Raw genomic sequence first — 26,807 nt, forward strand, 5'->3', positions numbered from 1 at the left:
CTGGATCAGTAGCTTTGGAGGGTGGACCTCCAGGCCTGTGATAGCCTATTGGAGTGACCCAGTGGGGTTTGTGGACTGTACCAACACCCTGAACCCTGGACAGCTGAGAACATCGTTGGAGCAAGCAGTGAGATCCCCCAAACCCTGTCAAGCTTGCATTTAGCCTAGTATAGTGTAGTGTAAGTTTTATCTTCCCTACCCTGATTTCCTGGACTACCTAAACCCCTGTTTCTTCTCTCCTGTAGCTGTTAAGAATAGTTTGCCCCATTTCCCATACCTTATTTTATTATCAAACTCCTTTTAGGTGGTGCAGGGGAGATAAAACTTACACTACACTATACTAGGCTAAATGCAAGCTTGACAGGGTTTGGGGGATCTCACTACTTGCTCCAACGATGTTCTCAGCTGTCCCAGGGTTCAGGATGTTGGTACGGTCCACAAACTCCACTGGGTCACTCCAATAGGCTATCACAGGCCAGGAGGTCCACCCTCCAAAACTACTGATCCAGACCTATTTGTAGTTCCTCAAAATGCATTCCAAGTGGGGGCTCTCCAGTGAGATCAGGGCATAAGCTCCTCCACCAGTGGCAAATGCTCCCAGCTGTCCCAGAGTTCAAAAGCCCTGTGACCTTTCAGCCACATTCCAAAAGCCCTTAGAATGTTCAGCTCAAGCTTGCATTTTCCAATATACTTTTCTAAAATTTTCACCTATCTACCTTGACATTCCTTATTACAATACCAAAGAAAAAAAGCAGTTCAGTAAAACTAACACATCAACCAAGTCTGACAATGTTCCATGCGAGTAGCTCCCCAACTTCAGTAAAGAAGGGAGTACTTCATCTATATTTGAAATAACTGGTATGGAGATAATTTAGTTACACTTTGCCTAAGCTATTGAAAGATCTCTAAAGAGAAAACTAAAGCTAATTATCTAGAAATAAAAGTTATTCAGTTTTTGTGGTAGGGTAAAGTGTTTTTAAAACCATAAGAATGGGGAGCACATAAGTGGCTCAGTAGGTTGAGAGCCAGGCCTCGAGGTGGGAAGCGCTAGGTTCAAATTTGGCCTCAAACATGTCCTAGTTGCGTAAGACTGGGCAAGTCACTTAACTTTCACTTCCTAGCCCATACCACTCTTCTGCTTTAGAACTAATACATGGTATTAATTTTAAGACAGAAGGTAAGGGTTTTTTTAAAAACCCAAAAGAATATTGTTTGCAAATATTATGAAAAGTATTTTGGGCAAGACCTATGTGCTAAAGGCTTGTTTTTTAAATGAAGGGAGTTAAGATCTAGGGAAAAAGGCAAGAAGAATAGCCTTTTTATAGCAACTAAGTGATCTTCTTGGGACATAAAAGAAAAAGCTGTTGGGTTATAGTATTTGCGTGTGTAGATATGTATATACCCACATACAGAAATATAAAGCACCTTACTTTATAATATAAAAATTTTCTGGGAAAGTTTTATGTAAATCACATTACATTTCTCTACTCATTTAGGTATTTATAACCAAAGAAACTTTACCATTCACTTTGATTGAACTTCAAGCTGTTTTTAGTTAAAGTTTGACTTAGTATTAAGTTCTTGTACCCTATAGCTTCTAATTAGTCCCTAATTTATTTGTTTTACAATTTTGGATTTTTTGAATATTTTCTTGAAGAAAGATATCTATATTGCATAGTCTAAGTTCTTCTACCACTGATCTCCTAAAGTCTATAGGAATCAAAAAAGGCTTTGCTCACATTCAAGCATCAAATGCCTGATAGATAAGCATGCATATTCGATCAGAAAATTTGCTTAAGTATTTTTAATAGATTACAGCATTACAAATATTTGTATGTATTCCCCTCCAGACTATACTGCTGACTCATATACTACAGGACTTTCTTTACCATGTCCACATCATCACTTTCCAGCTTCCTTTTACATGTTGGCGTCCCCCACATAAACAACTTAAGAGCAGAGACTTTTTCTGTGCATATCCATATTATCCAGTGCTTAGCAGTGTCTTACACACAGTAGACATTTAATACTTGCCTTCATGTAACTAAACAAATATAATGTTGCTTTCATATTGGAGTTTCTTAATTTAACACCAAATGGAAAATTGAATTATACAGATATAGTGTTTTTTTCAAAAGCCTATCCCAAACTAAGGCCATCCACAAGTATAATCATGTCATGGGTTTTATTTGAACTCTATCTTGCCAAAGCTTAAAATGCACCTGCACTCATGGATCAGATCCCAATGCCAATGGGCCTCTAAGGGTGATTATCTTCTGTATTATCCCTATTGCAGCTTGAAACTCCTGCACTCAAGCAATCCACCGACTTCAACATCTCTAGGAACACAGACTACAAGTATATGCTATCAGGTCTGAAAAATGTTCTACTAAAAAATGTCACAAGGGGCAGCTAGGTAGCACAGTGGATAACATACCAGACCTAGAAAAAAGGAGGTTCTGGTTTCAAATCTGGCTGCAGATACTTCCTAGCTGTGTGACCCTGGTCAAATCACTTAACTCTGATTACCTAGACCAGTGATAACAAACCTTTTTGAGATGGAGTACCAGGCCCTGTCCCCACACCACCACCAGACCATGTGCTATGCCTGCCCCCTCCCCAGACCTAGTGCCACACCCCTCCCCTCCACCAAGTGCTGGGCAGACCCTGCCTCACCCCCCCCCCCCCCCAGAGAAGGAGAAAGCTCTCCTATTGGGCTACTAGACAGAGAGGTGGGGAATATGAAAAAATGTCATCAGGTATGATGGAGAGAGGGAGGGGAGCAGCTCTGCCCAAATCCCTCAGCCTTTTTAGTAATGAAATCAGGGTGGGGATGAGGGTGGCCAAATGCCCACATTGAGTGTTCTGTGTGCCACCTTTAATACCCCTGCCTTAGGTTTACCATTACTGGCCTAGGCCTTATCTCTCTTCTGTCTTAGAACTGATATTTAGTATCAATTCTAAAACAAAAAGTAAAGTTAAAAAAAAAAAAAAGTCATGTCAACCTTCCATACTGTTCCCAAAGGTGTTCATCCAGACATCTAAATAGAGTCTGGGTGTGACTTCTGTTCAAGAGAGGTCGAGTGTTATAGGGAAAAGAAAGCCAACCTTGAAGTAAGAAAGATTTGAATTCAAGTTCCACCTTGGACACATACTGGCTATGTGACCTTGGGCAAGTCAGTGTGTTATGATACTCTCTAAGACCAAAAATTGCAGAGAAGTTGCCAACCTTAATTGGATGAAGGATGTTCCTCACCCAAGAGGTAAAGAAAGGAATGAGATCACAGGTCCAGGCCCTATTCCAATTTCTACGTGCAAGGACTCAGTCTATAGGTTTGGAGAAACAAAAGGCAAAATATTGATATAACAAAGAGCAAAGAACACAAGGGCTTTCTTGTTAGATGTGGCCTAAGCTTTTAACTTATTAAACACAGGCAATAAGTCTCATATTTTCCACACAACTTCTTTCTGTTCTATCTTATGGAACATTAAAGATTTAAGGAAAGAAAGAAATAACTAATAGCAGTAAGAGAAAGGGCCTATTTGTAGTGTGCATTAGTCATAATAACAAATGCTATAGCTTCTAATAAATCTCATAACCTATAAATATGGTTTCATTTGAACTCTATAGATTTTATAAAACAAAATTGGTCCTAAACTACCCTGGAAAAATTCCTAAGTATTAGATCAGAATCAATTAAAAATTTTCACAATTCTCTGGTTAAATGGAATTAAATAATTATGGCAAAAAGTACAATAACAAGGATATAATATATGTCTAAATCTGTTATTTCAGACTGCAACCAAAAGTAGTTACTCTCCATTTACAAAGAATGTTTGTGGAACAAGGTATTCTGATTAGCTCACTGCCACCAAATTGCATTAACATGAGGGGGGGAAAACCTCCTAGCAATTGAAGATAACTAAAATTGGAAATTGCTACCTCCTAATTTCCCTATCACTAAAGACCTTTAAGCATTTATCAGGCATGGTATGATAGAATTTCTGTTCAGGTATAGATTTAACTTCTCAAATCCCCTCTAACTCTGGATTCTAGACAATTTCTAAAGTCTCTTCTACTTTGGAATTCTATAAGAATATAGCATACAGGAACTGCTAATTTTAAAAAGTAGAATAGAATAAATACATTTAATATTAAAAATATAATTTAACCTTAGATGATTTGAAGAAGGCACTTGAAGATATACAGGGCTTCAAGGATATTATTATAAATACTGATAATAGAACACTGTATTTTGAACACAAAGAGATCATTATACTAATACATCTGTCTTGAGTAGATTTGGATTGATGGACTCAGAATTGGTAGACTGGCTCCACCCCTAAATAGTGGTCAATAAATACATTTCAGTCTAGAGATAACTCTATAGTGGAGAGGTGACCCAACGGATCTGTCCTTGGTCCTATGTTGTTCAGCATTCTTATCAATAAGTTGGACAAAAGCATAGATGACAAGCTTATCAAGTCTGCAGATGACACCTAGTTGGATAGGACTGAACATTGCAGATTACAGGATCCAAAAATATCTTTGAAACTAGAATTTTGGATTAGATTTAGCAGGATGAAATTCCAAAGGATAAACTTAAAAGTTCCTCATTTGGGAACAAAAGGTCAATTTCAATACTAGAAAACATGTAACAATTATCTGGGGTTTTTGTAGACTGTAAGTTCAATTAGTAAACAGTGTGACACAGTAGCCAAATGCACTTACTGCCATTTAGCTTTCATTAAGAAGCGTAAATAATCCAGAATAACATGACTGTCATACTGATTTTTGCTCTGATCAGATCACATCTAGAATACGTGCTTAGTTCTGGGCACTCTGTTTTATTTAGACAAATAAGCTAGAAAAAGTGCCTAGAGAGCAACAAAAATGGAAGAGAATCTTATGGTAGTGAAATAAGAAGCCTGCTGAAAGAAATGGGGATGGTTAGCCTGAAGCAAAGACTTAGTGACCTCTAATAACAATCATAAAGTATCTGAAGGCCTATCACATGGAAAAGGTTTCACTGGCACACCTAAGTAAAATAAATTTCAAAGAAGCATATTTGGTCTTATAGAATTTGTTTCAGGTTAGTGTGAAGTGCCCCCCTGTACCTGGCCTGGAAGCACATGTAGAACATAACTCACTTCCCTATGGAATGCTCAGGTAAAAAACTATAGGTTTTATTTACTCAGGCCAAAGGTGAACAGTGTAAAGGAGAAAATACAAGTATCATACTGGTATCAGCAAATTAACCTTCTCCCTTTGCTTCTTCCAGTTCCTTTTTTCTTTTTTTTTTTGATGCTTTTCATTTCCTTTTTCTTCTGCTTCAATTTCTGTTAAGCTTTTTCCCTACTGTTGTTTCTGTTGGCCCATTTCAACATGGGGTGGTTCAACATGTGGCTCAGCAGCTATTTCAATTCAGAGGTCTTGCTCTGAAGGGTTGTCACGTAGAAGAAGCAGGATGATGGAGAGCAGGCATGGAGTATGATAGAGAACGTTGGTTTTGGACACAAGAGAAAATCAATTCCTTTTCAAGCAGAATCTGTGAATCATTTAGGGGCTACTTCCTTTTGCCTTCTGATTTCATTTCCAGTTTCACTCCTGACTCATATCTCCTTGCTGACCACTTTGCCACCCTGAAAAAACTCATGCCCTGGGGCTCTACTTTCTTGACTAGTGACCATCTCACTGGACTATTGTCTCAGCAATGCTCCCCTGCTATCCAGATTCCATTCTCTAGACTTACTCTTCCTTGACAACTGCTTTACTGGCTATCCTTCCCTGACTTCCCCTCCTATCATTACAAAGAAAGTTCCTTCAGGTCAAAGATTCTCTTATTTGCTTGTATTTGTTGCCTTAGCACTTGTCGCCAAAGTCTGGCATACTTTAAGTATATGAAATATGCTCAATTTGTCTAGCCATTTCAAGAATGTCAAGATTTGACTCAGTTCTAACAATGTATCCACTTAATATCACAGTTTGAGAAACCAAAAGGATCTCCTAATTCAACCTACATAGAAAAGAAATCCCTCCTATAACATACCTAGCTTTGAGAACAAGTCTATGTTGTAATCATACGTTTTTTCACTTATTGTTTTTACTTCTTTCTGCAGAGATCAGAGAACACATTTAAGTCTTTCTCCACATAAAATACTTGAAGACAGCTAGCATATTACATAAAAAAGCATTTACAAGCACCTAGTATGTGTCGGTAATTATACTGGGCACTGTCCTTGAGTCTTCTCTTCAGGCTAAATATGTCCATTTCCTTCAACTAATCTTCATATGATTTTAACTGCAGGCTCTTCAACATTCCTGGTTCCTCCCTCTAGACACTTTCCAGCTTATCAACATTCCAAAACCGAATAAGACACCTCCCTAGTCCTAGAAGCTGTGCCTTTCTTAATCATAGTCCAGGATCACATTAGTTTTGGGTTCCTCAGCACAGTACTACTGATTCACATTGAGCTTGCATTACTTTGAATGTTCACTGGCTTAATAACAGTTAAGTTAATGTTTACAGAAGAATTAAAAGTTGCTGAATCAGGGCATCCTTTGTCTCTTTTTTTACCCATTCTGCCACCATTACCAGAGAAACCAAAAGGGAACCATATGGAACTGAGAAGTATTTTGAATTTTTCTTTCATAGTTTATTAATGAACAAAAATTCCTTACCAAATGAGAAACCTATTGCTCAGAATTAACTAGTTTGATACTCTGGCCTGTATATTTGGAATTGGGGAGATGCCATTTAAAAGTATGTTACAGACTCCCTATGGACATGTGAGGGACTTTGAAACTACATTTCCAATGGTTCAATGGGTTTCCGATTTCCAGCTCTTTGGGCATGGGGACGTCAAACGTCCCCTCGCATAGGACAGTTTAAATTCAGGGGAGGGTCTAGAAAAAGCCCCTTGATCTTCCTGAGGAGCTGGCTGGCATGTGGGAGAGAGGATGGACTCCGTCGGTAAAAGCTAGGCAGGCGTGGTCATATATATATTTTACCAACATGGCCATGGCTTTAATTAAACTACTAATTTTTATTATTATATCAGTCTTTATCATTTTTAATCATAACAGACCTTAGTGAAGTCTATTATGGACAATACAAATAAGCATAAATAGCAGTGACAGCTTTTTGTGATATCTTGGGCACTGTATGTATGAAGCAGAGGTAAAAAAAGATGAAAGGAAAAGATTGCAGAAAATCTGGGAAGACTTGTAACCACTGACATATACTGATAAGACAATAATCAGAACAATTTTTATAAAAACTATAACATAAAGAAAAAACTCTGCTATGAAAAACTTAAAAACTATGAAAAATACAATAACCAATCAAGATTTTAGAAGGGGGAGCTAGGTAGGTCAGCAGATAGGAGAGCCAGGCCCAGAGTCAGAAGGTCTTAGGATCACATCTGGCCTCAGACACTCCTAGCTGTGTGACTCTGGGCAAGTCAATGCCTAGACCTTAACACTTCTGCCTAGAAAATGATACACAGTATTCATTCTAAGATAGAAGGTAACAGTTTAAAAAACAGTTTAAAAAACCCTGAAGACCGAAGAACACTGTTCCCACCTCTAGTTGGAGGTGATGGTCTAGCAGTGCAAAATGAGACATTTTTTTCAGATTATGAACAAAATGCAGATTTGTTTTACTTTATCTGCTATAAGAAAATACTTTTATAGTTTTTGTACAAACAAAACCAATGCAACCAAAATTAGAAGGAAAGCAAAAACCAGGGACAACATTTTTATAACAAAACTCTGACAAAAGTTTAATTTTCCGAATTAAGTCAAAATTACAAAAAATCAAGCCATTCCCCAATTGACAAATGGTCAAGGACATGAATGGTCAATTTTCACAGGATGAAATAAAAACTATCAATAAGCAAATGAAAATGTTCTAAATCCCTCCCGATTAGAAAAATGCAAATTAAAACAACTCTGAGGTACCACCTCACACCTAGAATATTGGCCAATATGACAGCAAAGGAAAGTGATAAATGTTGGAGAGGTTATAGCAAAATTGGGACACTGCTGGTGGAGTTGTGAATTAGTCCAGCCATTCTGGAGGACAATTTGGAATTATGCTCAAAGAGTTTTAAATGAATGCCTGCCCTTTGACCCAGCCATACCACTGCTGGGTTTGTACCCCAAAGAGATCATAAGGAAAAAGACTTGTTCAAAAATATTTATAACTGCGCTCTTTGTGGTGGCAAAAAATTGAAAAAGGGGGTAGCCTTCGATTGGGGAATGGCTGAATAAATTGTGGTATCTGTTGGAATATTATTGTTATATGATATATATATATATGATGGAATATTATTGTGTCGAAAGGAATAAAGAACTAGAGGAATGCCATGTGAACTGGAAAGACCTCCAGGAATTGATGCAGAGCGAAAGGAGCAGAACCGGGAGAACATTGTACACAGAAACAGATACACTGTGGTAAAATCAAATATAATAGACTTTTCTACCAGCAGCAATGCGATGACCTAGGACAATCCAGAGGAACTTGGGAGAAAGAACACTATCCACATTCAAAGAAAAAACTGTGGAACCAGAAATATATTAGAAAAATATGAGATCAATCATGTAGTATGATAGGGATGTGATAGGGATGTGAGTTTTGTTATTAAAGGATTGCTCTACTGCAAATGTGAATAAAACAGAAATAGGTTTTGAACAATGATATATGTATAACCCAGTGGAACTGCTTTGTTGGCTTTGGAAGAGGGGAGGAGAGACGGGGGAGGGGGGGTTTGGGGGGGGAAAGGAACATGAGTCATGGAAACATGGAAAAAATATTCTAAATAAAAATAAAAAAATATTTTTATTTTGGGGGAAGTGGGTAGTAAGAGTGATGTGAAAAAAAAGAAAAAAGTCAATAAAATATTTCAAAATATATAGAAGACAGAAGTAGGAAGTTCAAAAGGGAACACAGAAATAACTCACTGTTAATAGTGTTAAATTTAATATATGTATACAAATATAAATACACACACATATGTATACATATATATACACATATATATTTAAAATAAAGTCATATCCAACATATTCACTTTCATATACAATCCTCTTTTCTTGTTCTTTTTATGTGGAAATGCTCATATTTGCTAACGTATGTTTAGCTCATAAAAGAGAGATCTGTAGTATATTGAAAATTACACTTTCCAAATTTGGAAAATTGGTTTTTCAGGAATGCTTCTCATTTTCTTATTCCCTCCCCCCACAACAAAAACTGTTTTGGAACAACACAACGGGACTAAATAAGCCCCGCAGGGCATAAAAAAATTAAAAATTATTAAACCATGCTATTGTAATGATTAAAAATGATAAAGGCTGATATTATAGGAAAACTAATATTTTATTTAGGCCCATGTTCATAGAATAAAACTGGACCACGCACCTGTCTATTTCAAAAATTCCACCTCCACCGTTAAGTTCCGTACCTTCCTTAATCCTTTCTACATTCCCCTGGGAGCATGCTCAGGTAGCAAAGAGGAAGTCAAAGCCAACTTCCCAATATTTAAAGCTGGGCTTTACCTTGAAGACATCATCCAAAGCAGGAAACCCGTTGGACCATGGAAAATGTAGTTTCAAAGTCCCCCCACATGTCCACAGGAAGTTTATCATATATCTACATATAGTGAGGCTTAATACCTCTAAATGGAACCCCAGAAATTCTAAATAACACACTATCCATTTGCAAAACTGTGATTAGACATTGCTCCTAGATATGAGATGAGAGAAATAACAGATTGGAAAGTCTTCACAAAATGGTAATGGAAATTAACAGTCAAGAGAACACTGGAAAACTGTTTAATCCATGCCCATCTACCTGATGAGGGGAGGGAAAGAACATGAATCATGTAACCATGGAAAAATATTCTAAGTAAATAAATATATATAAATAAAGTCTAGCTGATATTACTAACTGGCTTCATTAAAATAAGACTTCAGAGGAAAAGTATTACAGAAGAGACATTTATAAGAACAATGTCATAGATAGCTGATCAAATAATTTTACAGTGGTGTTTGTGTCATTACAATGGTACTTAACTTATTGTAAAATAAAATGGTACATAACATTATTGTAAACTGACATTAATCAAGCTAATATTATATAGGATATGTGTAAATTAAATTAACTCTAGCCCATTCATAGTCAAAAATCTACTTACCCTAGGCATCTAGATTATATCATCCCCACCTCCCTCAGGGGGAGTGGAGATTTAATCACACATGACAATCTAGATTATATCATCCCCACCTCCCACAAAAGGGGAGGGGAGATAGTTAATCACACTTGACAATAAGTATAAAATCAAGAACAAGGGACTGTCCTTTGGGCAGTCCAAATCAGTGTAGAGGCTGCCATTGGTCCACTTGAATTAAAGGTGGCCCATAGGAAATGACGAGAGACACTATCTCTTTAAATATGTGGGTTACAACCTGATGAAGAAGTTCCGGCTTTGGACTTGGTGCTGAAGGTGCTCCCCTGAGACCTCAGAATGCTTCTACTCTGAATTGTCACATGGGTAAGGTAGGCTGACTTCCTTGGCGTTTCCAAGCTCTGCCTTAAGTAGGCTTATAGCCTCTCTGATTTCTAAGGTCTTGTGGCTTGTAACCTAGTTTAATTAGTCTTTTAACCCTCTCTCTCAGTCCAGGCGTCTCCAGGCCTGGACTGGCCTCTCCCTCTCTCTATTTACCTACCTTTTACCTTCCTAATTGTAAATAAACTACCTTAAGCTGGATCCTGACTTGGGTCTATTTTAATTATGGAACCAATCTGAATTGTTGACTCCTGGCAACCACATTTTAAATACATATCTATAAATATCTAAATCTCCCTCTTACAGATATACTTATATACAGTTTTCTCTAAACACTTATTCCAAGTACTTTCACCAATAAACATGAATGATCATCACAACACCAATAATATGTAGCTATCTTTTAAATGAAATAGTATTCTGCTCCTTGCTTGTTTTCTGCCAGGAAATTAGAGTTCAGCATTACCACCTGGGACTGAGTTCTATTATAATAGTTCTGTTTTTCTGCAAACAGATCCTCATTAGTGAGAGCATGGAACTTAAACAAAAGAAATAATTTATTATCTAAATGTTCTTCCCTTCAAGGGTATTATACTTCACAGCAACTTAGTAGTAGTTATCTAACTTAATAAGCATAATACAAATGAATATTCCAAAAAAGCAATTTGTAAAAAGTACAATGAATTTCTGAACTCTTGTAGGAATTGCATTTTATGAGAGTGATGGATATTAGACGATTCTAAAGAATTATGAAGAAATGTGTCTTAATAAACTCTAGTTGATAACTTACTTTTCACTTTCACCTAGCCACTTGGAAACAAGGTCAGAGGAAGATATTGAAAAAAATGTCGAGTTGTTGGCTTCTGTAGCAACTGCTTTGGCCAAATAGGATTTCCCTGTTCCAGGTGGCCCAAACAGAAGAATGCCCCTCCATGGGGTTCTTTTACCTAAAATTAAGAGTAGAAATTAAGTTTAAGATAGGATCAATATTACTAATTCCAATATAGGATCATAACCAGATAACCAGTCATCCCTAAAACTTAAACTCTGGCAGTAAACAATGCTATGGAATACATTTTCATAACAACAACAGAAAAAGTCTTTTGAACAGTGAGACAAAGAAAGCTATAAGCAGTGCCATAGGGTATAAAAATGTGTTGAGTCAGTCTTATATTGATACAACTTGGAAGTATTTTACTCTTTGTTTTTCTAGATAGACTTTTTGATGGACATTTTAAAAGTCCTTTCATCACTATTTTTATAGATAGCATTCTTATTTACATGAATCACTTTCTGACCAAGTATCAGCTACAATGCATTTTACTATGGCGTCATAGGGAAATACCCCTTCTTTGGAGGAAAATTTTGGGTAATGAGTATATTTCTTTTCTTAAACCCTTAATTTCTGTTTTAGAATCAATACTGTATACTGGTGTATCTATTGAGCCACCTTGCTATCCCATGATGCCCTATCATAATTCTATGATTTCAATCACATGTGGTTCTTCTATTTAACTCTGGATTCTAGAAAGACTATGTGTAAAGCTAGAGTTAGGTTTATTACTTAATACACAATTAGATTAGGTACCATTAATTAGGAATTTAGGCTTTAAACCCAGTTTTATTGCTTAATGTAAAAATTAGGCAGAGGGTAGCTACATGGCTCAATGGTTAGAGAGCCAAGGCTAGAGATGGGGGTGGGTAGGGGTGGTCCTAGGTTCAAATCTGGCCTCAGGCACCTCTTAGTTGTGTGACCCTGGGCAAGTCACTTAACTCCCATTGCCTAGCCCTTATTGCTCTTCTGCCTTAGAACCAATACATAGTATTGATTCTAAGATAGGAGGTAAAAGTTTAAAAAAACTCAGGCAAATTTTTGTTCATGTATGCTTCACTATCTAAGAGAAAACTATGATGGCTTTTCTGGGTTAAAAGCGGCTACTTAAACACAACTAAACAAGGAAAATAAGATGTCATTAAAGATTATTTTTTATATAAAAGATCTGCAAAACTGAGGGAAGTTGTAAAGTTATACAGGAAAAAATGGGTCTAGAAGCCACATTACATAATATGCTGCAGTAACTATCAATTATCTAAATATACTAAAAATCATTAAAATTAGAAGAATCTACCTAAATTGTGGAAAAGGAAAAATTTGAAATCAAGAAGTTATTAGAAATATATTTATATGTTTTATATAAATGTAAAAAGATTAAAAAAGTATTTTGTGGGAAGTATTTGTGGCAAATAAATCTGACAAAAAGTATGACAAGGATTAATTTTTTAAATGAGTCTATTTAAATACAAATATGTAAATATATTTGTATATGTGTGTATGCACACATGTATATATACAAAATACATGAGAGAAAAATTTCACTTACTAGCTGGAGAATTAGTCAAAAGATATCAATAGGGCTATATTTTCAAATACTAAATAATAATTATTCTAACACAATGCTCATGTAATTTTACATATTTTTTCACACACCAAGTAGTTTTGTCTAGCATTTCAGTAAGAAGTTTTCTCATTCTTTATAAGATAGTAAATATTCTTATAAGCTGCAACAAAAGAAGAAAATCAATGCCATGCTGGCACATGGTCTTCCTTATAAATAACAGCATTAACTGAATGCTCACTTTATACATGATAGTCCCATCTAAGTCTTTTGGTTCAAGTTATAGTGTTGTCAGTAATGGATTTGACCCCTATTCACAACAATTAGCTCAGCACATAAGAAAACTCGGTTTTACTGTTAAGATCTGAAAAGCTATGTTTTTAATTAATTCATAGAATGGGGGCAAGAATGAACACATGGTTTTTTGTAAACTCATTACCACTAGTGGAAAAGATAGTCATTTGTTATTATTAAGGGCCATATTCTATATTAGGAATTGCTAAAATATCCTCTTGCTTCTCATTCCAGACAGGTTGCCATTACTTTTACTGATGATGTTCTCCTCCTCCTAAGAGACTGAAGCTAAAGTGAGTTTCTTAAGCTAACCAGACAATCTCAAAGACAGTTCTACTGTAAAAGAACTCCTTGGGCTATTCCTCATTGAACAGATAACTCTCTACCAACTGACTCACACAAATGAGTCAGTGATCTCACCTGTAAAGAGATGTGGAAACTTAATGGGCAATATCACAGCTTCTTTAAGAGCTTCTTTGGCTCCTTCAAGACCAGCAACATCACTCCATTTTACATTTGGTCGTTCTATAACAATGGCACCTAAAATAGGAATTATTTTAGAAATCGAATTAAGAAAGACTATGATATTATTTAATCTAAAAATTGATGGACCCAAGACCCTCTTCCAAAGTACTACTGACACCTCACTGTTGATGTGGAGGTAACAGGCTCTTGGAACACAAGTTAAGTGCAAACTCTAGTCAATTCTGCTAAGGAGGGGAGGCCTGCCATGTGAGCTCTCTGATGGAATGCCAACTGAGGACTAACAAGCTAGGTAAGTAGGGAGAGGCTCATCAACAGTTTATCTGTACAGCGATGCATCAACAGAAAATCTTAAAAGCTGTTTAAACAAGTCACAGGGATTGCAATACGCATCAGTGAAGGGAATATCCACAACCACAAAAATCACAAACCCCTGAGATAATGAAATATGAAATGGAAGTACTGAAGGTATGCATTATAAAACCTTCCTAAAAAGGTTTGAAATATTGTCTGAAAAATAATGTGAAAAAGTGGAAAGAAGATTGGACTCATGAGTCAAGAGACTTCCGTAGTTTTGTCCTGTTTTGATAGCAATTAGCTGTTTAAGGGGAACAGTTGCTTAATCTCTCTCAGTTTCTTCAAAGGTATGATAGCAAAATATTAGCTTATAATTCTATAGTACCTTACAGTAGTGTAACCCTACAAGTCTACTTTTGTTTTTGTTTTGGCCTAGACCCATGTAATGATGTAACACAGAGTTGTTAAACTCTCTAGTGCTTACTAATGAAATATAAATGGACGATGTTTAACGAAATAAAGAAAAATAAAATAAAAGAGAGATAATGTTAACTTGTGGTTTTCCAAGTCAATATGTGGCCTGAGAGAATCCTTTCTATTTGAGTTGGACACCACTAGGGGAAAAAATTCTCCAAAGAAATTCTCTGTACAAGAGCATATTTGACCAATTTATGATCTTTAGAAAGCTGTCCAGGACACTAAGAGGTTTGGCTTAAGGGACATCCTTAAACACACAAAATTACCATATGATTTCCAGAGGGATTTAAAATACTGCTTTGTTGCAGCAAGAGATATAGAAAGAATATATTCCATATAAAGGGAAGCATTATCTTATAAATGTCAGATCTACATACAAGCAGAGTATGACTAAAAGAGGACAACATAGAACAATTATTAGTAATATTTTTACCTATTTTTCACCAAATGCCAACTTTATTTCCTCATTTTTTAAACCAGAAGTTTAAAAATATATTTTTTCAGAAAAGCAATAATTAGATCTAGCAAATATTAACTGGTAGGGCACGAAAAAAAGAAAGTGTAGTTTCCATTTCTTCCAAAAGTAAGAACTAAGAACAAGTCAGTCCATCTAAATATTTACTTTATGAGAAAGAATTGCAAAACAAAGAAATGGAAAATGCTTTAGCACTGAAATAAAGCCATGGTAAAAAGAACACTGGTCTTGGATTTGGGAGACCCAAGTTTTAGTGTTGCTTATGCATTAACTAGCTGTATAACTCTCAGAGAACCACTTGTCCTTTCTAAGAAGTTTCAACAAATGTAAAATAAAGGGGTTTTGGAATAGATGAGTTTTTAGGTCCTTTCCTTCTCTAAGACTATAAAATAGTCACATGGTAGTAACTCTCCACACTTAGTAAATGCATAATCATCACAACAACAGTGACTTGCTTCTAAGTACCATTTTGTCATTTTCTTGTTGTTCAGTTGTTTTCAGTTGTATCCAACTCTTTGCGACCCCATTAAGGGTTTTCTTTGCAAAGGTGCTCCTTCTTCAGCTCATCTCAAGATGAGAAAACTGAGGCAAAGTGGGTCAAGTGACTTGCCCAGGGTCACACAGCTAGTGTCTGAGGCAAAATTTGAACTCAGGAAGATAAGTCTTCCTGACTCCAGACCTGGCACTCTATCCACTATGCCACCTAGCTGTTCAAATACTAAGTATCCCAAACATCATTGGGATATATAGGACACTTGATCTTAGCCAAAAGGCCGAGAATCATTGGAATATATAAAACATACTATTTTGTTCAAAAATTAAGCTAAAAAGGTTATAATGTCTTACAAATCCTACCAATAATGGCAATAGAGATTGAATCACTGATCTAATTATTAAAAGATTTTTATAGAAGTAGAGTGATAAGCTACTTGAAAATTATTTATGAAGGCAAACAAGTAGGAATTCAAAAGAATAAGGCTGCAATAAAAGAAGCTATGGAAATAATCAGAATAAAGTTATTTCTAATTTGTTCTACCGCTGGACCTTCACAGCTGACTTGAAGTTAAAACCTCCCATAAATGTTGCTTACTCCTATTAGAACATAAGGTCCTAGAGAGAAGGGACTGTGTTGCTTTTTCATTTGTATCCCCAGAGCTTAGCAGAGTGCTTTGCATATAAAAAGCACTCACATTTTTTTTGTTCCTTCTGCCCAATTAATGATTTCTCATTTTTTCCTTTTAATAAGACATCATCTTTCATTTATAATCATTTGGTATACTGTCTCACAGCAGTAATGTTTGATATATATCTCTGATCCACTGATTGAGTTTATCATTAATGTCTTCATAAGAATTGTAGATCTCTGACCGATTTTCAGTTAGCTAGTACAGAGTCAAGGCAGAAAATAAAGAAAATGCCTGAAAATCTATTATTTAATGAGGAAACAAAAAGGCAATTACTGTTATGCGAAAAGCCCCGCCAAAAGTTATCAGAGGAGCACACTTCTTTTTAAATGCTCTAAATCAAAACAAACACAGATAATTTAACATCACATTACTAATATTTAAAGAGATTTGGTTCTTGAATCTTATTCAAATATATCACTTAAATGACAATTAATTATAAATTATTTTTAAAAGGTAACAAATTTAAGGGGGAATTCTTGAACAACAACCTTGAAGTTGATTCTGAAGTTTCTTTTTTTCTGGATCATCTGATTCTCCATCCCCATCACTGTCATTCCTAATAAAAAGAATTAAATATATTCAAATGACTATTCACTGATAGGATACAAAATAAAGCAGATATGAATAAAATAAAACAGATATGAGTAATAGGGGGAAAAGTCAAACTGTAGATGTTTATGATTTTTAAGGGGAAATTTTAAAATATGTATATTACTAAATGCTGGCAACAGTTTGTTACTTGGGTTTAATAGATTAAAGTAATAAGTACTAAAATATCAAATCCATTATATATATCAAATGATTAGCAATGAATGGGGGGGGGAAAAAGAGACTAAGAAGCCATGAACCAGAGCTCTAAAGTCTGGTTGTCTTTCATAAACAGATTGTTAGACAAACTTTGTGTTCCTAAATTTAAGTTTTACAGATCACTAGAGTTCACTATTGACTCATAATTTCTTTTTTTTTAAAGTTACCAAAACATATTAAAACAAATGTACAATTTTATATTTGTAAAGGATTGAGAGTTTTCAATCTTTCTTTGAGAATGTTTCAAGGTTTTCATTTTTAAAAAATATTCTGTTGTTTGGTCTATCTTTGTAACTTAAATAATTTCTCTAATGAATTTTTTGCATTTAAGAGGAGAAAGTTTCTAGAATATATTTTGATTCTTTTTGTGCTTTTCTCAAGCTGTATACTAATTCCAGTTCACTTAAAAATAAACTTTAAGATTAAAACAAGAAATTTAGGTATGCCATAAAAGCATTTTATAAAAATGAACAGACTTTTTACATTTATATAATGCAAAATCTGAAACTAGTGGGGAAAATCAGTCATTTTTAAAAAAATTCAATTAAAATATTTATTAAGTTCTAATTATGCCTGGCATAATGTGATATTTTGGGAACAAAAAAAAAAAAGAAAAATGATTAAGTCTCTATCCTCAAGGAGTTTATAATTTGGAGCTTAAAATCTAGTAAGCATGTACATAATAATTATAATACATTATTTTACTAATTTTTCTCTCCTGAAACTGTGAGGATGGACCAAGCAACAATTCATATATTTGCAACTTAAGAGCACAAATGAGTCATTTAATATATGCCACTCAGCATATGTCAAGATCTATATATTTTTAAGTGATATGTAATAATCACGCTGATGAAATGAAATATTGGCAATAGGTATTAATACTGATCTTTTAAACTAGAACTTAACAACTAATAATAAAGATCAGAGATTGTTTTCTCACAACAAATTTAATGATTCTTTTTGAAGTCCACAGGTGAAGACAGATGATAGATGGTCTGAAGACAACTACTAGAAAACACAGTAAAGGTTGAAAACTAATGGACCTATTTATAGGAGCTATTACTTCTTTCCCCTTCTGTTTTTAACTGAAAAACTGAACTTAATAAATATATCCTCTCAATTTTCTAGTAACATTCGGCTCAACAGTTTTGAGCTTCCTTCCACAATCAAGAAAAGCATGTCTAATGATAAACAACCTAAAGATCTAAACAAGGAGACAAAAGTACTTTTGTGGTTGCATATTATTTTTCTTGTTAAACAGACAGTAGAATCTGTGCTTACCAGTAATATACTCACCTAGAAAGCATACTTTTATATGTATTTACAATTGTTTTAAATCAACTTTTTATCTCTTTGACATACCAAATAATCATATCTGAATAAGACATTCATGTACATTCAACAAATGAAGCTTTAATTTAATAAATTATTCATAGTCAAAGATCTAATTTTCATTTTTATCTATATACCCCAATTCTTCTCAGAACAATGTCCCAGTATCATAAGTATATTCCAATTCACAGACTGCCATTACACCATGATTTTTAATCTTATGCAGTAAAGATCTAGAAGACAGAATTAATAAGTACTATTGCTAGAAACTCACTGAGTTCCTATTACCAGTATATTTAGGGAAGATGTCTGTTTTGTCATCACTTAAAATTTTAATGGTTTTAAACAAATAATTTTTATTTTGAGTACTGAATCTAGAAAATAAAGGTTTCGATAGCAATGTATAAGACATACCCCTTCTCATCAGCTGGGCTGGACTGTCCTTCTTTCACTGGTTTCTGAGGGGCTTTTTCTTTCTTTTTCAGGTATTCTTTTAGCTTCTCAGCTCTATCAAGATATTCTGCACACTTTGCCCTGATACTTTGTTTTGCTTTGTCACCTTGTGCTTCATCTAATTAAAAAGAGAATAGAGATTCTTCATTAATTCCTTGAGTAGCAGATTAAGTGAACTTTTTAATCTACGTTTTGTTTTGATTTTTTGAAAAATCCAAAATTGCAATGGAGTAGATATACTCTCCACAGCTCAGATCCCAGTCTTTGTAAATCTTTTTCTTTTAAATGTTGTGACTTTTGTTCATGTTTTTTTCTATAAGGATCTGCCCAATGAGATGCAGATCTTTTACTTAGTACTGTGGATAACAATGTTTTATCCAAATTGCCCATCCAACTTGCTTTTTAAATGATGAAAATACCATTTTGGGGATTTGAGACATTGTCTCTATCTCAGTCAATGATTAAAACAGACTAAATTAAAGGTTTTTCCTGGGGGGGGGGGGGGAAGACACCAATGGAATACTTAAGTTCTTGTGATTGACTCTGTGTATAAATATTTAAAAAAAAATAAAAATCAAGTGTGTTTGATTATTTCAATTTTATAATATATACCTTTTCTCTTTCATCTAGAACAGATAATCAAGAGCTCACTGCTCCCAATAAAACCACTTATGAGAAACAAAATTTAAAATTATAACATATTAACCATTTCTCTTATATCCAAAATCTTTACTGATAACAATTACTTCATAAGCATAAAAGATGAATTGTATCTATCACCTTTAAACAAAGTATCAGTATTGTTTTAAAATATGAATTACAGATATACATACTGCATATTAAAGTAGTCAACATAAAACTTCCTGAAGAAAATAGTACACATTAAAATTAATCTTTCATATATCAACTTACATATACAAAGGATCATTTGCTGGACTGGCAAATAACTGGCATTTACTAACAATTCTTATTTCACCTATTTTTGAAGAATATTCATTCTTAATACATAAGTGCCAGATTTCCAAATATTCTTAGAAATTCTTTTAAAAGTTCATGCAATAAAACTCATCTGATTTAGTAGACTAATTTTCAAAAATTATGCATACCAATTCCATTACATTTTTTTTTAAACCCTTACCTTCCGTCTTGGAGTCAATACTGTGTATTGGCTCCGAGGCAGTAGAATGGTAAGGGTAGGCAATGGGGGTCAAGTGAGTTGCCCAGGGTCACAAAGCTAGGAAGTGTCTGAGGCCAGATTTGAACCTAGGACCTCCCGTCTCTAGGCTTGGCTCTCAATCCACTGAGCTACCCAGCTGCCCCCTCCATTACATTTTAAAGCATTACCATTCACAAATCAAATACTATATTATAGATGTAATTGTATCTGTTAGCTACTCAAGATTGGTTTTCATGATACAAATTTTCAACTAAAAAAATAGGCAGGCAGGCTCTGTGGATATATACAAAGTTTAGACAAAATCCAATTTCTACCTTTGTGTTTTTAATGTACAAATAACTGTAATATATAACTTACATATTTTAGAAAGATGAATGCTACATGTAATGTTTAAGGGGAAGAATATTATTGATAAAGTGTGCCTTCATGGAAGAATAGTATTTGAACTGAGCTTTAAAGTATAGATAGGAATAAAATGGGGAATTGGGACAGGGTTAGGGAGAATCCAGACATAAGAAATAATATAAACATGAGCATGGAGACAAAGTTGAAGGTAGTGAGATAAAGCCAAGAGTGTTAAGAATTGGAGTCAAGGAAATACCTGGGATTCAAAATCCAAGACTAATTCTGATAATTAAGAGCCACATGATTATACAAGTCACTTTACCTCTATAAGCCTCAGCTTCCTTATCTGTAAAATCAAGAAAATACTACCTACAGAATACTTATTTATAGGACTACAGTTAGAGTAAAGTGAGATAATGTATGCTAAAGAGCCTTTTCACCCATTGTAAAGTGCTTTCTACTAGTTAAAATTAGTATTATCCATGGGAAGGCCAATGAGTAGTCATTTTGGCTATAGAGGAAAACAGCACAAGATAAATCTGGAAAGGTATAGGGTTGTGCTAGAATGGAAGTATGCTGATATTGGGCAGAAGAGTAAATTTTACTTAATAGGCCAAGAAGTATTGAAGATTTCGGAACAAAAGGAATGACAAAACATTCATAAACTTGGTTATATGTCAATTCTAAAAGAATAATAGAACTTTTGAAGACCAGGTACAAAAGCATAGAGGGACTGTGATGTGCATTACTAGAGAAAGAATTCATAATGGTGAAATCACAGCTCTCTGAAGTATTAAAGTATCTTTCTTTTGTTTTTAAGAAAAAGTTAAAGAAGAAAAATGATTAACTGATGAATTCTTACATTTAACTACATGGATAAAATACTGTACAGCATTTTGATATAGATGGAGAGCTTCTTCATAGTTCCCTGCTTTATCTTCTTGTGCTGCTTTGCTAGCAAGGTCTATTGCTTTCTGCAAGAAGACACATACAACAATGTAATGAAAAACAAAGTAGTATGATTATGTCAATAATATAAAGTAAATTTAATTTGGAAAAACTTCCATAAAATGGTCAAATTATCTTAAACAAAATTTAGTCCATATTTTCTAAAATCAAACTGCATTTTAATTTAATGAAACAAAATTTTTAATAAACTGCAATTCCCAAAAATATCTAAATATACTTATCAAGAATATATAATTCAAAAAACATATCTTAAAGTTCTATTAAAAACTACCCAATATCTTAAAGTTCAGCAGAAAAAAAAACAGTCCTAGAAAAATAAGAAAAGTAAATATCATTCAATTTAAATTATAGCAGCCAAGAATTAAGCTTTCAATCTGAAGTAGTAAGACCAAACTCCATAATTACATAAGTTCAATTACTGCAAGAGAAAGGAAAAGATATTAGACAAATAGGGAAAAATCACATTTATATAAAAAACTATATGTGCTCACTCCAAGAACCACTATCTATTACTGATAATATTTTCTTGTTTTATTTTCTTCACTGTTAACTAAACAGTCCTGTATCACATTCCATCAATAATTATAAATGCTTCAGTGGATTGAGAGTCAGGCTTAGAGATGGGAGGTCCTAGGTTCAAATCTAGCCTCAGATACTTCCCAGCTGTGTGACCCCAGGAAAGTCACTTGACCCCCATTGCCTAGCCCTTACCACTCTTCTGCCTTGGAGCCAAAACACAGTATTGACTCCAAGACAGGAAGGTAAGGGTCTTAAAAATAATAATTATTATTAAAGATGTTCAGAATAACTAATTAGCAATTATACGTGATGTCACCTCTCTGGGCTTGTGTCTGGGTATCTGTGAGATGAAGGGGTCAGACTAGACTTTTGCTGAAGCCTGAAATAGCATTAATTTTCATGATTTCTTACAGAATCCAGCAAAACCCAAACATTTTCTATAATACATTACTGTAGAATCATGGAATTTCATAAGTGGATGGGACCTTACAGATCACCCAGTCCAATCTTTTCATTTCAAACACATGCAGATTGAAACCCAGAGAGGTGAACTGATTTGTCCAGAATTACATAGGAAATTAATTGCATCAGGACTCCAATCCAGATTCTCATAAGTACCACTTCAGAGTACTTTCCACTATGTTAGCAAAGTTAATACAAGAATTTGGTCCCTTCATTTCAAATAGTGAAAATACAATAAAAATAGAATGAAAATGTATTGAACAAAGACCACTAAGTATGTCTGTCAAAAAAGGAAGGATCTGTGACTGTCAGGTTGGGGATTCCCTTTACCAATAGAACTTGCCTCATCAAATAGCATCAGAAGTAACACGTGTACCCACATCTTTCTGACTCTAGCACTTTATACAATACAGTCTCTAATTTTTAATAGTTTAGGAAAAATGGATGCAGGTTAGAAAATTTATTTGGACTCATTTACATAGAAAAAATTGAAAGGATTTTTTGGCCTAATTGTCAGACATAAAGATATAATGTTGCAGAACTAGTTTTAAAAGAGCAATTGAAAATCAAGCAGTGATGAGTTTTATAGTTCAAAAAAAAAAGCTTGTATCTTTAGTTACTTATGCAAATTTCCTTGTGCTTATAATTATCCTAAAATCCAACGTTTAAAATCTTTTGGAGAAATTTTACGAAGAGAAAATTGCCAACATCCCTAATCAAGAAAGTGGATCTTTTGGAGAAGGGGCCATAAGGATGCCTGTGTAAACCACACATTGCATCAAAAGATCCAGAGTGAACTTTGGGATATAATGAAGTGAACTGAAGGGGGTTGAACATATCATTTATTCTGAATGTAAACTCTTATGCCAAAGGTGAGTGCCCACTAACTGGTGTTTTGTCAATGTGTCTATCAATCATTTTTGTTTTCTTTCTCTTTTCTTTCCCTCTTATGCCCAAATCATTGTAATTCCCCCTTTGTAAAGTGCAATATTTTATACACCTCTAGTAAGAAAATCTTTAGAGGTATAAGCTGGTTATGTGAAATGGTTCACTGGGGAGAACAGGCATGTTAATCTCTCAAAGACCTCAATTGAGAGATTTCTATCTCCCAACAGAATAACACAGGGGATTGTGTAAAGGGAAACCCCTTCCTTCCAGGCTCATCAGACCTGCATCCTGGCACTGTGTGGCTGATTGTCATGTGAATGCTCCAAAAAGAGGTCAAAGGTGAACAGTCCTAGGAACATGACCCAGAACTAAAGGAAAATTTTATTTCAATTTTTCTCATTTGGGAATATTATAAATATAGGCAAGATAGAGTTTTGTACTAGTAAGATTAATAAAACATATACATTATTTGTATTTATGCAGGTTAAGTATAAACTGGTTGGCATAGTAGAAAGGGTACAAAGCTTGGTGTCACGGAAGACTCATCTTTCTGAGTTCCAATTTAGCCAAACACTTACTAGCGGTGTGACCCTAGGCATCTAACCCTATTTGCCTCAGTTTTCACATCTATAAAATGAGCTGAAAAAGGAAATGGCAGACCACTCCAGTATCTTTGCCAAGAAACCCCCCAACTGGAATTACAGGGTTGGACACAACTGAAAAGACTGATTGACAACATAAGCTACAGAATGGAATTGTAAGGAGTGAAGAAATAATGTTTAGAATGATATTCTACTCTAAAAGGTAAGTTTGGATGCTGTCCATTCAAGCTATATAAATGCATCATAGTGTACCAGGTTATGTCACACTTATTCATAAGAAATCAAAAGCCAGTCCTGATCCAAAGCCCTAGGACTATAGTGGCCATCCTATGGCATACATGCCAGAGGGGCACTCAAGAGCCCTCTCTGTGTGCACATGTGCTGTCCTCCTAGCACAGAATTTGCCAGAATTCTTTACTAGAAAACCAGAGGGATACGGGTGGGACTTATCACCTTCCTATCTCCAAGGGTACCTAAAGAGAACCTAAGGAGATCACTGCCTCTCTAAAAGGTTCACCATCACTACCCTAGGGAGAGTGGATCTTAAGGGCTACTCTGAGGGCTCTGGTCTACTTTAGGGTAGAAACCAAAAGTCAGTAAATTCTACCTCCCCAAATAAACCCTCAAATTGACATTTAATATTATGAGTGCAAGGGCACCTTAGGTGACAGTAGATAAGAGGAGCACTGAGCCTATTGTCAAGAAGACCCGAGTTCAAATCCAGCCCATCACTAGCTGTGTGACCCCAGGCAAGTCACTTAACCTTGTTTGCCTCAGTTTCTTTATCTGTAAAATGAACTGGAAAAAGAAATGGCAAATCTTTCTAGTATCTCTGCTAAGAAAACCCTAAATGGGGTCAAAGAGAGACAGAACAGAAAAACAATTAAAGTATGAGTGCTAATACTTTCTAATATCTCTAGATGATCTACTGTAAGACTCAAACCAGAAAAATTTCTTTCTCCCTCTCTCAACATCTGGAGATATATATATAGGTTGACAGCTGACCTAGCTGATCAAGGCTTTTCATGCTATGGTGGAAGGAGAGCACTACCAGGTCTAGGGAGTGGGGAGCCCAGAGTTTTGGTCTTGGCTTTGCCACCCCAGCTGTGGGGCTTTGGGCAAGTACCTCCTTTGGGCCTCAATCTCCTCACCGGTAAAATAAAGTCCCTTTTGGCTACCGGCCTGACACGCCCCAAGCACTGGGCACACTATTAGATGTTTTTAATTTTTTGTCTTCCTGTGTGCTCCTAGCGCTTAGCTCCATATCTGGCTTGTTGACCTCATACCACAGGTAGGGCTTCTGGTTAATCAGGACAGGGGCAGCGGAGAGACCGGGGGACCTCGTAAAAAGACAGGAGATGCATAAACCACAGCCCGAACCTCCTCCCTGTCCTCTTCCTTTTTTCTACCTCTTCCTCCTCTTCTTCTTCCTACTCCTCTTCCCTCTCCTTCCCACCTCACCCCCAGCTCAAGCCGGGTTCCACCCTTTCCCTCCCCCTATCCCGGCTTTTGACCTCGTGACCTCGGGTTCCCGGGAGGGATGAGGCGGCGGGAGAGGTAGGTGGTCTGAGTACCTGGAGGTTGGTAGACGCCATGGCGGCGGGAGGAGCCCACGGCCAGGAGAGAAGGGTGGAAGGCGAGAAGCCACAACGGCGTCGGGTCGCGAACTACCGAGTGGATGCAGAAGCCAGATAGTGATTCTAGGACCCCAGGAAGACGGCCCCTCTTCCGGTCCTTTTCCCGCAGCTTCCTCTAGTCCCACAGGACCTCTCCCCCCACCTTCCTCACTACTTCCGCAAACTAAACCCCCACCCAATGGAGTTACTGTCCCGCCCCCAGTTCAGTAGCCACTTCCTTCTACGTCACCAGCAGCGTTCCGTGACTTTAGCGCCTCATTCCTGTTTGGGAATGCCTGACCCGGTTCAGAAGGCGGGACTGAGTCTGGCCCTTTCTAGGTTAGGGTGGAGAAGAGTCGGGAGGAGCAAGAGCGCAGGCGCACTCAACTGATTGGCGGGAAAGGCGTGGCAAAAGAGAGAACCGAGCAGAATCCCTACTTTTCTTCTTGGCTTCTTCCTGAGTATTTTTCCTACATTCAGCAGTACTTGTAGGCAATTAATGTCTGCACCCTTACAGGCGCTTAGGAGGTTTTGTAGAAGGTAAAATTATGAGACGTTACATAGGATTTCGATGTGTCTGTGGCTCCTGGGCTTGTTCCTCCTCTGGGCGCGGAAGCACCTAGTTATTTTTATCGGAGAGCTTATTGTACCCGAATCTTCTAAGCTGCTTAAAACGGAGTCACGGCTTTGAATGGAAGGGCGTGAAACGTGGGTAAAAGGAGGAATGGGACTGTGTGTATCAGCAGGGGAATAAAGTTTGCGGTTTTGTTACTACTCATTTATATGCAGACTGACTACTGGACAGCAATTATCTTAAAGAATGACCAGGGGAAAAACTTGTATGTGTCCAGCGGCTGGAGTTCTTTTCAATTGCTCACATATTCAATGTTGCCTCTCAAATTTCACATACTAAGGCCCAGATGATAGCATTATGAGTAGTTAAATATTTATTTTATTTTTTAATAATTTACAATGATTCCAGGAATCTAGGTGACTTTAGACCATAGTAACTTGACAGAGCTTATGTGTTTCTTAGTCTGGAAGTCATTTTTAACCATTGCCAGTGTGATAAAACTGATAGGAATTAACTTGAGTTATTCCAAGGGTTAGGATATTTTGCATGCATATAATACCAATCTAGTGTAATAGAAAGAATGCTGAGTTCGAAGTTATAAGGGATCTTGATTCAATGCCTGCTTTTTATTAGTAGCAAGAATATAGGCAAGTTACTTAATGTCCCCAAGTTTCATCTTTAAAATGGTAATAACAATAGTTACAGTACTTTATAGAGTTGCTGTGAGGTTCAAATGATATAGTTTATGTAAAATCTTTTTTGAACTTTAAAGAATTCTAAAAATGTCAGTTATTCAGATCAATTATTTGATTTTACAAGTCATTTGAGCTCTTCTGAGTGGAATGTAAATTCTATTAGTTAATGAATGGAAAACATTGAACT

General features: G+C 35.8%; 1 protein-coding gene across 1 annotated transcript in view; it reads right to left on the reverse strand.

Annotated features, from left to right (window-relative positions):
- The window catches only part of VPS4B (vacuolar protein sorting 4 homolog B), a 41,953-nt gene extending 16,447 nt beyond the window's left edge, over positions 1-25,506 (reverse strand). Inside the window, exons 1-6 of the mRNA XM_044665784.1 lie at positions 25,310-25,506; positions 21,158-21,269; positions 18,735-18,891; positions 16,667-16,734; positions 13,680-13,799; positions 11,360-11,516 (exon numbers count right to left, since the gene is read on the reverse strand). Coding sequence (XP_044521719.1) covers positions 11,360-11,516; positions 13,680-13,799; positions 16,667-16,734; positions 18,735-18,891; positions 21,158-21,269; positions 25,310-25,330 — 635 coding nt within the window. The 5' untranslated portion in view covers positions 25,331-25,506. The remainder of the gene's footprint in view (positions 1-11,359; positions 11,517-13,679; positions 13,800-16,666; positions 16,735-18,734; positions 18,892-21,157; positions 21,270-25,309) is intronic.
- Between the last annotated feature and the right edge of the window lie 1,301 nt (positions 25,507-26,807).

The sequence above is a fragment of the Gracilinanus agilis genome, chromosome 1 (genome assembly GCF_016433145.1).
Source record: "Gracilinanus agilis isolate LMUSP501 chromosome 1, AgileGrace, whole genome shotgun sequence".
NCBI lineage: Eukaryota > Metazoa > Chordata > Mammalia > Didelphimorphia > Didelphidae > Gracilinanus > Gracilinanus agilis.